We start from the raw sequence: 15031 nt of genomic DNA on the forward strand, positions 1-15031 counted from the left end.
CGGGGCTCAGACTCGGATTGTTTCTGACATGTCAGACTGCTGTTGCTGCTCGCCGTCTGTCTCCCCTTTCCCTCCACTTCGGCCTCTACAAATCTGAAACACTCTCTTTTTCTTTCTTTCATTTCCTCCTCCTCCTCCTCCTCCTCTCTCACTCACACACACACATGCACAGAGGCAAGAAATTATATCTGCCCTTTCTCAGCCGGACTCAGAAAGGACTCTGGAGTATATTGGAAGCCTAAAGTGTTAATCTCTCATAATAGGCTTCTTTGTGAAAGTTGAAAAAGAAGCCCATATTTCTTTTTAAGCTGGGGTTAGTTGTGGTGATATACTACTAACAAGCTTTAACAAGAAGAGGCTACAATTTAAAAGAAACTGATACCAAAAAAACCCAAAGCACTGCAGTATTTCCAGGGTGACTTTTTTTGCAGTTCTTCTTCACATTTACATCCACCCTACATAAAACACAGCTATAAGCACTATACCCACTCTGTGCCACAGCTATAAAAATGTGAGAGGAAACGTGTTTTTGCAGGCAGCGGTTCTGGGTCTTTACTGGAGCTGTTTTTTTTTTTTTTTTTTAAAAATGCACATAGAGAAATGGTGAGAGAGTTAGCCAAGCTAGCACAGTGTTGTTTGTTGGGACTGGTGGCAGCAGCGATTCAGATGTTCTTTATCTTCATGCTGCAGACTGAAATGTAGAAGAATGTGAGCTGTACATTTACAGAGGCCCCGAGGAAATATAATACTCCTACTGCATTGTGGTTGTGATAATGCAATTATGCAGAGTTTCTGTGCTATATAAGAATGTAAACACTTCCTGCAAGAACACTGTTAATTCTGATAATAATGCAATTATTCTGTGGGCAAATAGATCGTTCTGTAAACATAATGTTTCAGTGTAGAGTAACATCACTGGGAGAAAAAAAACTGAATACCATCTAAGTATAGTAGCTACACACACACACACACACACACATATATATATATATATATATATACACACACACAAATATATTTAAATATGTGTGTGTGTGAGACTATATATATATATAGGCAACATGCAGCATTCAGCACACACACGGCAGATTTTGGTGCAGGCTCTGTGATCTGATTTTGAATGCAGCATCTTGTTTGATGTCTTTTTGATGATGGACATGAAATAATGTCCAAATCACCAGAGGCTGGAACATCAAACAGTTCCAAATGAAAACACGGTAATGTCTTCTCGGACTGAGCCTTATTGCGCCTTCATTTGCCACTGCCCCATGGAAGCTGGGCTTTGACTGTGAACAGATAAAAGATGAGTTGATAAATGAAGCACTTTCATCTCCTACCAACTTTGACAACTTTTTTCATTTGCAACGCAAACACTGCATGGCTAATATGCTGCATCATAATATGATCAGATAATGACGAATGGTAATGTCAGCGACTCAATGAAAGGCCAAAGGTGGAAGCAGTATCTTTGAAGAGGATGAATGGCCGGAAATAATCACAGCAGGATGAGGAGAGCCTGGGAAATGCTGATCTTTGTATCAAGAACCACTACTATAGTCTTATTGGGGGAAACTATGGGATCATCTATATATTGTTCAATTTCAGAATCCAATGTTCTTTAAGATAATAGGGTGCGAGAGCTAATACAGAGCACAGGTGACTTAGTGATAATGAACCAATATATATGCATCATGCAAAACTGATCCTTATGCTTGGCAAAGGCAGCTCAGCACATTCATTCATCACGATGTTATCTGTTGTGAAACACAGACGGGAAAACCGTCTCTGCAGTGACATCACACACGCGTCCTGAAGGGTCATGTGTTGTGTTGATTTCTTTCCATAATAAAGAAGCTTTTCCCAGACAATGCCGACCCGTTCCCCGTGAACCGTGAGCAGGTCATCAACTTTGCATTTAATTTGATTTATAGCCGCAGAGAAGCCAAGTTTCTGTACGATTTACAGACGGGTTCGGTGTCTCTCAGGGCTTTTGGATGGCTCTGTGTAAACCGAGAGGCTGATGTTCAAACAACGAGGCAGACAGCCATAGTGGACTCAGAGCTTTGCCTTGGCCTCCTCGTCAGTCTCTTGACAGCAAACTGGCACCAAGCTCTAGTTAATAAAGTGCACCACCCAGATCCTACACGCAGAGAGCGACTCCATGGGCTGTATGTCTACCGAGCGTGTGTGTGGCCAGTTAAAGCTGGATACTCCTTGAAAGACACGGATGAATGAAAGACGCTAAATTTGCTAAATCTGTGATGGGAAGTCTTATTCCCTGTGTGTCCTCTTCAGATGATGTGCAACAATTGAACACATGGATTGATTTAGACACACAGGCTGATCAAAAACGATTACTGCACGTCTTGTTAAACTTGCATAATTACTGTCACAACATGTTTTTACAGTGGCAGTCAGAGACTGTCAACAAATCCCAGCAAGAGAACAATCATTGCATCATATAACACGCGCTGCTCTATGCCACTGAGGTCCATTGATGTCCAAAAACGCACTTTTTTCAGCATATATTTTGTCAAATTAAAGGGGCACAAGATTGGAAAACAAGATAAAAACAGTCATGACAAAGACATCAGTGAACTGTGATGCAGAATGTGCACCACAAGGTGGAATAGTGTGTCAGTCTGGTGTATTTCAGTCCAATAAGCAACGAAGAACATGCACATGCTTAATAAAGATGGAAGACATGACACCTACCCCAAACATAAGGCCAAAACATCTCAATTCCCCCCTAGTGGCTGTCTCCTGTAACAGTCATAAACCCTGCCTCCCCCATGCTAGTGGACCCAACTAAAACCTAAAACTACTCCTCAGAGTTTCCAGAAATCGTTCATGGCTGCTTGGCTAGTAATCATACTGATCTGTGTGTAAGTACTAAGTTGATGTGTTGTTTTTTGGAAACTGAATGCAGCTGACCGCTGCATGCATTCACATTTAAGCTGGGTACATAATCCACAAGATTTTCATTTTCATATTCATATTCTCGAGGTGGCAAGAACCACAACAAATTTGGTTTCGGCCAAGACTTTTCATGCGTCATGAGAAACGTTTGTCCTCATAGGGCCCTACCTGCACCAGATTTGGTGAACAATGGCAGAAATGGCAGTTTCTGCGTTAATAAAGGAGGAGGAGGCCAACATGTCTGAAGCGGAGGAGGAGGAAGATTTGTTGCTACTAGTTTTTCTTGCTTGACCAAATATCTGTTTACCTGAATGAGGGATTATAATATAGGGATAACGTTCAGAGAGGTGGGTGTGTGCGTGCTCATAGCATGATAATAGATTGAACAGTAGTATTGTTTGACCTCTGCAATGTGTAGATTCTGCGCTAGTGGGGAAACTCCTCTGCTTTACTGCATTCATAATGCTTACTCCAATATTTGGACCAATCACACAATAGTTCTCGGGCACGAGAACGAGCTGCGAGAACTCCCAAACCAGGGAGCGAGAGCGGATTTCTCTGTTCTCGTGGAGTATATAACAGCCTTTACTCATGCTATACTTCTTATTATTGGTGGAGTAGTGGATTGTCTCTGCAGGCCATGTTTCTCTCTCTTTACTCTGTAAGATAGCATTTTTTTTTACATAATTGTTTCTTTACACTGCTCACACACTGATTTAATTATACAAAAATGTGTACATGATAGCACAACACCAGAGAAAAAGGGCCTACGCCCTCAAAACGTTCGCTAAAAACTGCTTTTCTAATAAGAATAATAATTCTCACATGTCCACAACATCCCGCTCCCGGCCTAACTCCTTACATGCAACATATCTCAGCCAATTGTCATAACTTTTCAAACACAAATGTTTCATTTGTTGAATTGATTTGCCAAAAAAATAAAATTGATGACAGATGGATCCTAATTAGTTTGGGATTCTTTGTCCAATTCATTACATGCTGTCAAACATGCAATACATTCTCTTCTCTTTACACAATAGAAGAACATTCACAAAGACATGGTGTTAGTGGACACAGACACAGAGGGGAGACAAACATATCATACCGAGGAGGAGATGCACACAAACGATGAGACAGAATGAGGACAGAAGTAACATGTTGCTGTGAAGAGATTTTTTTTTCGTGCATTGAAAGACCAAAATCAGATAAAGTGTTGTCCCCGGATACCATGTACTCTGACAGCCAAACAGATGTGGGCTGAATGATGGATTCAAATTTCGGTTTTCATTTCTAAATAGTTTTTGTGTTCTGTTTCACATTACTGCCACACTGTACGTTTTTTTTTTTTACTGTGAATAGGAGACACATAGGAAAGGTGTACACTGACAGTGCACAGCCTGTTGACTGCAAGTCAGAGGAAACCTTCAGCCGACCGCTACCTCCATCTCTGTAATAAAAATACCACAAACTTTCTGCTTAATCCATTAAAAAACCTGAACTGCATGTGCACGAGGATCTTTTGGCAGAAATCACGTGCGTATAATAACACCTGTAATTATGGGTAGTTGTCCTTATGTTAGCTTCATATCCAATAGCAATGTGCAGATTTATAAAATTGATGAGTGAAAGTGAAAGTGATGTGTACCTGATGAGCTTAAAATATGTTTTGGTCAATGTTTACACAGCCATTGTTAATCAGAATTTGTTACCATGACAGCAAAAGAACTGCCTGATGCCGTTTTTCTTTCCTAATAAGCGAAGACTAAAACAAGATGGTAGATGTGTTACCTTTTTAGGGGCTTACATGATTAGAAAGGGAGGGGTAATGGAAAGGGAAGTGTAATTATATAGTTGCAATTTGCAGCGCCACCACTAGGTGTCATAAAATCCTACACACTGGTCCTTTAAGTCAGTCCATCATCAAGGTATACTACACAGGGTATTACCACCCCCCCCCACCAAAAAAAAATAAAAAAAATAAAAAAATAAAAAGACAAACAAAAAAGCTAAATGCAAATACAAATACAAAAAAAAATACAAAAAAAATCCAACATAACTTTACAAAAATAAAGGTGTCAGCATGTGTAGTTTGGGTGTTTTTATGAGTATTACTGACAAAGACAAAGGGTAGAATATCCAGCCTTATCCTTTAATTGCCTTTTACTACATTCATTACAAAATAAGCAGCCAGACGTCTGCGAACAAGAAAAAATTTCACATTTATTTGATATCAAACAGGAGTTGAATTAAATATCAGCTGATGATGGGCTCTTAAAAAAAGAAATAAAAATGAACCTAATCAGTGCTGCAACAACTTTTCACACTTTCCAACCATGTTTTTTTTCCCCCCCCTTTTTTTCTCTCTATGAATAGTTAATAAATTAATTAGTGTCAAAGGATGAAAAATAAAAACTGCAATATATATCGCATTTGACATGAACATAAGTCTTTAAAAACCTGACAATTATTTTCAAGTAAAATAAATTCCACAAGTATCCAATTCATTCCGAATCTGTGCATGGCCCGGTGTTAACAAATATACTACTGGCAAAAAACTCATCATTCATGAAAGCAAAAAGCACTTCACAAGCAGAGACGTGAGCATGATTTCATATGGATGTCCTTCAAAACTTTTTTTTTTCATATTCAAACATACTACAACAAGTCAAGTGTGAGAGGAAAAAGCACATTTCCACCATTTGGATTAACCTTGTCTGAAGAATCTTATTAACATTGAAAGGGCGTAACTACTGAATGGTTGCTGTTTCTTTCTTTTTTTTTCCTTTTTTTTTAACTTTAACTTTTTACACTAGTGGTACAGCAAAATATATTTTCTTCAGCTGTTACTTTGACAACAGTTAAATGTGCAATAGAGAAAATATAAGGCCTGAGTCTGAATTAGTGGTTTCTTAACTTTACAGTCCTGACTGTGTAGTGGAGCCACACTAGTTCTAGTTCTGTACTTTTTTGACTAAAAAGACCCTGGTTCTGCAAAGTCCTCCAGGAATATGTCAGGAGATTCATAGTTCTTTGCTTGGATTATTTTTTTTTTTCATTACTTCCTCTCTCTCTCAGTACTGAAATGCCAGACTTCAATCTGGCAGAGCGGCCTGTGTGTTATCCTCTGCACCTCCTCAGTCCAACCTCAGTCCCTCAGCAGAGTATTCACAGTCCACATTTGTCTGGCCTCGGATGGATGTGTTTTGTGTGTTAATGAGATCTGTGTGCAAAAGTCATTTATTCATTCCTTTTCCCACCCAACAGCTTATCGCTTCCTGTGCTAACAGGAAGAGCATGTGGAGTGCTGAGCCGGCCTTGCTGGCTCTCTTGACATCAAATCCGAAAGCGCCCAACTTAGTTGGCCCGCTCAGAGGCTGGTAATGAGCTGCATTTGTCCGTCGCTGGGCGCCTCTCCCTCCTGCGCGCAGTCTTCGTTGCTGGGTGGGATGATGCACCCGTCGCTGGTGCCTCGGTTTATGTGGTAGTAGGACAGTGGCTGCGGTGTATCACCAAGCTCAGGCATGCTTTTATGATATGCGTCCTCACTCTCACTTTGCGGCGAGGGGGAGAGCTCCTCCTCCTCCTCTGGCGGGTACGGTGAAGCTGAAGGCGAGGGAGAGTCTCTCAAGTTTGGCATGCTGGTATAAAGGGAGTCTCTATTATTGTTGGGTGAATGGGAGCCCATGTCCTCCACTGCGCTAACAGTCTCGGAGCCATGGCCGCCCTGCCCGTCCAGGCGCCTGGGGGCCTTTTGGGCGCTGTAGAGCAGGGAGTGAGTCCTCTGGGGAAGGAGGGGGGCCTCTAGTACCTCCTTGTGGTGGGGGTGCAGGAGCAGCTCCAGGGTGCCGTGGCCTCCTCTTCCACTTCCTCTCTGGGGGGATGATGCCTCAGCGTGATCCGCCACGATAGCATCATCCTCACTGCCGCTCCCACCCCCACCTCGGTCAACCGTCACCCTGGTCTGGGGAGGCAGAGCTCTGTCCCTCTCCCTTGGGGGGTTGTCGCGACCTTTGGGAGCCCCGCGGGGCCTGAGGTTGTTGTGCACAATCTCAGATATGATCATCTTCTCAAAGGCGACATCGTCCAGGTTCAGGCCCCCCAGGTCACCCGGGGCTCGAACACCCACGGCCTCATAGTCCTCGTCTCGCAGGGAGTAGCTGTTATTGAAGTTGCCATTGAGGGGGAGGGTGTCCATGGCACTGATGTCCCTGCTGTTGCTCAGAGAGTGCTGTCCTGCAAAAAACGGCAGAAAGGGCAGGTGAGACGTCATCTTTCACTCGGATAACACAAATCTCCACGACACCATCCACATACACTCCATACTGCTCAGGACAGTTGTGCTCTTTGATCTCTGGGTTCATTTTAATTTCATTTATATACAAAAACTTTAAAGTAAACCCAATTATCTTCCCTTCAAGTCCATCCTCATTATCACTGCATATCATTACGGCCAATCTAAAGACATTATCCTGAACAATATTGCAGAAATGAGAACAAAAGATGATATATCAAAACACCATCATAATGTAGCTCATAACCAGGTAACGAAAAGACAGCAAAGGAGGGGGCGTTAAATAAATAAATAAATAAATACATACAAGCTGATGAGGAAGTGTTGTGACATTAACAATGAATAAAACATTCCACCTCTTTCAAACGGAAGGCAAGACAAAAGCATAATGTCAAACACAGATGGCCAGCCACCTCTCTGCAACTGGGGCTCCACAAGCACAGCAACAATCCCCCCCCCACCACCACCACCTACACACACACACACACACACATACACCACAAGAGACAGGCACGGTGCAATGACTCACTTTGCCACCACTCACATCAAGTGTGTCTGCTCAGGCTATCTGGCCTAAGAACAGCTGATTTGCAAAAAAAAAAAAAAAAAAAAACAACAAAAAAAGACAGATGCTTTTTCAGTTGCAGCAGAAACAACAAAATTACTGAAATAATACAAAAGTGGAAGCTTGTAACATCCAGCCCGGATTCAGTCTGTCCGATTGTGTCCTTGCAATTAAGTGTAATTTAGGTCACGTTGCTGAGATGCTTGGATCAAATTGTCGATGAAGAGTGAAATTATGTGTTTGAGAGAGAGAGAGAGCGAGAGCTGAAGGACAAATCAAGGACCACTGAATCCTGGACTCAGCAGGTGAAAGGGTTCAGCAGCAAGCACAGTCATTTTCCAAAAAAACAAAAAAAAAGTCTACAGGAACACTTCCTGATGATGTTTTTTTTTCTTTTTCAAGTGTGTATCTGTCAATTTTATGTGAACACTCACACACACAGCAGGACACTTTAATTTTGTGCAGCCATAAGACTAAGCTCAAGTAGTTAGTTTGATTTAATGAGGATTTTATTAACTGTGAGTGAAAGAGGTTTTGTGGGGTGGGGATGTTGTCGTCACACACAAAGACAAAAATGGGAATAAAATGTGTCAAAAAACGGATGATAGCAAAAAAAATAAATATCAAAAATGTTTCTTTTTTTAAAAAAAGAGTGAAATTAGAGCAAAAAGATGAGATGGTTGGATTATTAGGCTCTTCTCTGAATAGACCCTACTTCAGAATTTGCATTTGTTTATGCGCAGGCAGTGATTTTATTGCAGACAGGTATTGTCTACGGGGAGAGGGGAAGAAATGATGTGAACAGAATTCAACTGGACACGGCGACAGCTGCACTCCGGGAACGGTTCCAGCAGAGATTCATCCAAGATGCTCTCCTTACTGATTTTTACTGCATCAGATGAACATCTGCAGAGTATTACTTAGTATTAATACACTCATAACAGAAGACACGCTCATTCTTTTTTTATGCAGGAGCTAAGTGTAATGACTATAGCAGTAGAAATTTTTAGAAAAAAACCAAGCTTGTGTTAAACTTGACAGTCTCTCTGCGCATATTTCATACTTGGTTGGTGATCTTCACACCCGGTTTTGACGTTTGTATGTCACACTGCTGCCTGCTCTTCTCAAACTAGTTTCCATATGTTGATTTTTTCCTTTTTTTTCCACCCTCCCCCTGTTTGTTGCTGCCTTTTGGGTAATACCTCAGTTTGAACACAGGCTAAATACAGCAGTTTACCTCAGGGGTAGTGGAGGAGGGGGAAAGAGAAAGTGTTCCTACAGGTAAAGGAGAGGCTTATGCTCACATTCAAAATGATCTGCTAATTAAATATTGCCACTTTTTATCTGTCTCCTGTGCTCCAGTGTTAGCATGCAATTATCCTACACTGATTAAGCAGGTAAACATTTTAGAGCAATAAAGCACAAGCTGTCTGCACACATGCCGGGCCCTGAGCTGCTAAGTTCACGCTTACACACACACAGTGTCTTTGTTTTTCTGTGCAGACATTATTTTTGCTTCATTATCTCTAAGTGTGAAGTGCTCTGACTGTCGTGTAAGCCCACTGTAAGCGCAACACGACGTGGAGGGTTAAAGTTACATGTTGCTGCGCATCCGCTCCATACACACTTTCGCCACACTGCTGTTTTTGTATATTCCCTTTTATCATCAAATGCCTGTGAATATCTGAGGGCTGTGACTCTGCCCGCATTGCGTCATGTGCTTCTGTTTTTTCCTCCTTTGATTGGGTTTCTTTTTGCTTTGCCAGTGAGGAAGTAGGTCACCATAAACACGAACATGATTGAAACTCTGTCTAATCTCAAGTGGAGTTAAATGCAAAGAGTTCAGCGTGTTGTAAATATATTAGCATAATGGTATAATTGTTGTGGACTAATGCACAACGCAGAGAGTGTGCATTCAACAGAGTCGGCTTAGTGTGTGACATAATGCAGCACTGACGTCTGCTTTTGTGTTTACAAAGGATGAAAACAACAGAAAACACAGGGAGAGAGGAAGATGGAGGTGTGAATGAAAGAGAACAAAAGGTACAATCTTTGTGTTTTTATTCTCAACATTTTCATTCATACCGGGTCACAGCCACAACCTTTAGTTAATTCAGTTCATCTTAAATGTTTAATGGAATCGTTGGAAGCTGGAAAGTATGCTTGTTGTTTGATCCTGGCCGAGGGTTAGACGATAAGTCACTAATATCTGTTAGTTAAACATGAGCAGAGGGTTAGCTTAGAATAGCACCGAGCATACAGTGACTGACACTGTCACAAGACAACAAAACCGGCCTACAGCCACCTTTAAAGCTCACTAATATATATATATATATATATATATATATATATATATATATAGCACACGGCTAATTATATATATATATATATAATTAGCCGTGTGCTAATTAGTGAGCTTTAAAGGTGGCTGTAGGCCGGTTTTGTTGTCTTGTGACAGTGTCAGACTGACATATGTAGTGCTGAAAGGTATATGTATATGTATATATATATATAGGAATGTTCATTTCCTGTTTATAGGGGACTGAAAGCTGCAGCGTCTCTTTGCCACAACCATTCACTTCCCTTCTCTTCTAGTTGCCTGGGAACTGCTCAGATCCAAGAAGTAGTCTGGCAGATAACCCGCCTTCGAAATGGCAAATTGTTGTTTTTGTTGCGGATTAGACAAATGAGATATAAAGTGTTAATTAGAGTGCTTTTAAGGTGGATTTTGTTAGTGAAACGGCTCGGCCTGGCGTGTCAAATAAAACCTGTTCCACACTCTGTGCATAGTCAACAAACATGATTAAACCTGTTAATTAGTGAGATTTAGATGTGCTGATGGGTGGTTATTTGTTAGCTGTTTACCTCTGTTTTTTAACCTAACCATCTTTCTTAATGAGCGGTTCAGTAATGGTGGCTCTGACCAATCCCATCTTAATATGTATCAGTGCTGAACAGTTTGTACTGGGCAATAAACATGTTTTTCTCTGCTTTAATGTTGGACATTTTATCATGAAGGCATATGACATATGGCTTAAATGTGGTCATTAAAGGAAGTGCGTTTTTTTTATTTTTCAGCTTCTGGAAGTGTGTTTAACAGACATGAAAGTGGCTATAAATCCTTTATCTGTGTCTCATTTAGAAAGTAAACAATCGTATACCTCAAAATGCTGCTTTAAACAACCACAAATCTATGTAACAGTAAAGGTAGAGTGAGGATGTGCACCTGGGGAGTGAAAGGCCGGTGGAGAGGGGGTGTTGCACACCACCGTTTCAGCCAGCAGGTTGTTATAAGGGTTAGTGTCGTGGGTTCGGAGGAGAGGGTTAGTTAGGAGGTAGTTGCCAGTCATCCCTGAAATAACAGGAAGAGAAACAGAGAGGAAGAAAAAATTAGGAGGGGAAGAGCAGCTGAGGAAGAAGAGAGCTGGAGGTATTTTGTGGTCTGTGGTGGTTTGTTGGGGTTGCCGTCGACATAAACAAACATTCGCAGTCCAGAATTGATTTATGACTTGTGATACTTCTGCCTTCTATTATGGACAAAGCAGCCATAGAGACGCTGGTCAAAGGAGGCCATTATCCAAACAGTCAGCCGACGTTACTGCCAAACAATATTACTGCAACAAGTGTTGACCAAAGAACAGCTACACAATCAGCTGCAGTGTTTATGTGGAACGAGTTCATCTAAACAAACTCATCCAGTCGAGACGCTAGACAAAACATGTCTAAGTGGCCTGCCATGAATAATACAGAGTCCCCTATCAACCTCTGCATGCTTGTGTAAATCCTCCAGAATGTAATAACTATCCTCCGTCATTTGGAGGGATTGCTGGGATACTGTGCACTGGCATGTGTCTCTTTAAAAAAAAAAAAATCAAAACTACAGCCAGATCTGTGCTGGCACTCTATGGATCACTCCCAAAACCTGTTCTGACCTCTGCATGACTTTGCTCGTCTCCCTCCCCGACTTTCATCCTGACAATCACTCCAGGATGAAGATGATTTAGGAGGCTGCTGCACATCACTCTCTCTTCGTTCAGGGCCGTTATGTGAACTAAAGTCCTCATCAATAACATTTTATACCAGGCTAAGCATCGCACCTCTGTTCTGTCTCTTCTTGTAGAGGCTTCCAGCATGCAGGGAGATACAGGGGAAAAGCTGTGAACTAAAGATACACAGGCAGCGTTTACTGCTAGTTTTTTGATTGCCTAACACTAAAGGAGATGCAACATTAAATCTGGTCTCATCCTTCTCCCTTTTCCGAGCTGCCATGGTGCCGCCATGTAAGCTGCATCCATTGAAGTGTTTATTATGAATTCAGAGCTTCATCACAAAGAGAATAGCGTATGTGTCTCGTCTGGCGGTGGTGGGAGAAATGCGTGCTTACCCTGGTTGAGTGTGGAGGTGCTGTTTATGTCTCCTGAGATGAAGGAGGACTCCGACTGCTTCCTCACAGTGTCGTTCCACATCCGCCTGATGCGGCTCTGGGTTGAGGAAAAAAGAAGCCACTGATCAGGACTCAACATGGTGCCGCTGTTATTCAAGGCTTTTTGGCCCAAAGGATTGAGTGTCTGCGTGGGTTTGCGATTCAAACCTGCACTTGTAGACAACATTCAAGTCACTCGCTCTCTGCTTGACGACATGCACATGACGGAGGGTGCAACAAAGCCCCGCACGTGCTATTGATCCAACCGATACCAAAAATGGATATGCTGAGAACCTTACAGTTTGTAATTTGAGACATCAGCCACAGCGGCTCTTTTTTTTCCTCTCTCTCAATAGTAAGAGAAAAAACAGCCAACAAATTCCCAGAGGTGCTCTTAACATAGATCTCAGAAAGAAACGATAGAAGATATGATATCAGGTGTGTATGTCTGTCGTAACAATGTTTTCTTATCTGGTTTTTCTTCACTAGCAATGATAGCATGTATGTTTTTTTCTTTGTAAAATATTTTTACTCACCTAATGGTTGGATTACATTTATAGTCATTTCTAATTAATTCCCATTCACATACATAGGCCTAAATGTGAGATAAAGATCAGTACCGCCAATGTCTAAACATCATATTTAGTTGGATAATTTGACTAAAAATTACACTATTCTGTGTTAAAACCACAGAATGAGCCACATGTTCACCACAGAATCAAATGTTCACATTTGTCCTAGCTGCACATGTTTGTAGATTCCAGTTTTCTCTCCAGTATAATGGCAGTTAATGGCACTCAAAACTACACCAGGCAACCAAATCAGTGACAACAAGGTATGCAGCTTTTCTTGCCACTTTCAGCATCACACACGCTGTGCTATCTAGTTCCATTATATTGTAAAGAAGGCAGAAATTGCTCTCCAAAACCGCCACAGCCCATAGCACAAATATCAATATTTATGAGCTGAAGGTGAACTGTCCCTTCTACATGGCTTTATATGAAGACTCAAGAGAGGTGGAATCTGGTTAAAAACATTATTATACTGTTATATTATAAAGCAAAACACTTGTAAAGTGTAATTCATTGATTAGTTGGTGCCACATTAACATTCCTTGAAAGACTAGGGTAAAATTAATCTGCATATTTTTACACCATCTACATCCCACACCCTGACATTTTTAGATGCCCCGTGGCGTACTTGTGTAGCAGATGAGTAGCGAGCCGTGGATCGAGATGTGGCTGTCTTGGCTGAACTGTGGGAGCCCTCAGACGGCAGCGCCCCGCAGCACTGTGACTGACGGAAACATTTGCTGTACTCTTTGCGGACCTGCAGAGGAACAAAAAGATCAGGGCAGACTGAGCACACAGACGGTGACACCAACATCCCCACCTCATGAGAAAGGCAAATCCCTAATCATTATCAAATGCCATCCAGCTGACAGCAGCCTATAAAGCCATATCTGCAAGATGGCAAACACCCAGCAATACATATTGCAACATAATAAGCAATTTGAGTGTATAAAAGAGAATGCATAAAATATCAATGACTCTTCAACATGTTGTATTTTAAATGATTCAAACCTGCAGTATAACAATTTGGAAAGAAATAAGCAATTATTTTCTGTGCCATGTCTGAATTTTATGAATATAGATTTGCAAACAAATATCATTCTGAATTGATTTCTTGTTTTAATGCGTCTAACCGACAGTCTGAGACTGAATAGAAACTCAGTGAAAAACAACCAAAAATGACATCTGAGAAGCTACAAAGTATTCACAAGGTTATTTTTCTCTCAATCAAATAATCAATGAATGGTCTCAGCATACTTTCTTTCATTTAAAATATGTAAGAAGGTAATGAAAACTTTTCTGTCTTGTTTTGTCAAACTAACAATTCAAAAAGCCATTTATTTAAAGGCACTTCACTTCAATGTGAACATTAAAGGCCATTCTTGTGGGTCAACAAAAAGGACCTGGTCCTGCTACTGAAGTCACAACCTTTCAGCACTACATAGAGGGAAACCTTACTTTCTTCTGGAGCAGGCAGTGGAAGATGAAGATGAACATCCCTTGCAGAGTGTTGAAGATGGTGAAGAGATAAGCCATCACAATGGAGGATTCATTGAGAAAGAACAAGCCAAAGGACCACGTGAGCCCCAAAAGACAAAGTAGGGCGAATGCTCCCAACACCCACGACCTGCCAAAGAGAAGCAAGAGGAACCACATTAACCACCTAAACATGACTCCCGCATGGCCCCTCTAATCCTCATTAGCTTTGGGATGAAGTGCAGTAGCAGGGGCACGGTGTGTAAATGCTGATACAAAGTTTGGGGAATAAGTGTGCATTCAGTCTTTGACAGTGAGTTAAACAATGTTTCTTGGTCCTCCTCTGAGTTGTCAAGCTAAAGAGGTTGCAAACACAGCAGGTTTTTCCTCAGTGGCCTTACGGAGGAAATAAGATAACTTAGCAGTCAGTTTCAGTGGCGATGGCTGGTCGTTACTGATACACAAGAGAGAAGTGAGTCACCCTGAGAAGAGATACAGTGAGCCTGGAGAGGAGAGGAGAAAAGAAATGGGGACAACAGCATGTCGCTGAGAGAGGAACCGCAGAAACATGAGGAGCAGCGTTCAGGTTGATGACTTGCTGTCCGGTGTCTGTGCAAGGATAGGATTTTATTTTCACACAATACAACCTATTATCATTACTATTATTATTATTACTATCAGTTATTTGCCAGAGAAACTAAATACGTGGCATATTTGAGGCAAACCCTAATTAATGACAGTTAATGAGTTTTATTATAATGTGTGAAATCCAGCATCCACAACAA

General features: G+C 41.4%; 1 protein-coding gene across 4 annotated transcripts in view; it reads right to left on the reverse strand.

Moving 5' to 3' along the window:
* Positions 1–5161: 5161 nt before the first annotated feature.
* adgrl2b.1 (adhesion G protein-coupled receptor L2b, tandem duplicate 1) overlaps positions 5162–15031 on the reverse strand; it is a 115607-nt gene continuing 105737 nt past the window's right edge. For 3 of the 4 annotated variants that reach the window (XM_028427273.1, XM_028427271.1, XM_028427272.1), the window contains 5 exons: positions 14229–14397; positions 13399–13527; positions 12160–12256; positions 11002–11127; positions 5162–7152 (listed from right to left, as the gene is read on the reverse strand). In XM_028427273.1, coding sequence (XP_028283074.1) covers positions 6287–7152; positions 11002–11127; positions 12160–12256; positions 13399–13527; positions 14229–14397 — 1387 coding nt within the window. In that variant the 3' untranslated portion in view covers positions 5162–6286. The remainder of the gene's footprint in view (positions 7153–11001; positions 11128–12159; positions 12257–13398; positions 13528–14228; positions 14398–15031) is intronic. The other variant, XM_028427274.1, reaches the window with a different exon arrangement.

Source organism: Parambassis ranga, chromosome 17 (genome assembly GCF_900634625.1).
Source record: "Parambassis ranga chromosome 17, fParRan2.1, whole genome shotgun sequence".
NCBI lineage: Eukaryota > Metazoa > Chordata > Actinopteri > Ambassidae > Parambassis > Parambassis ranga.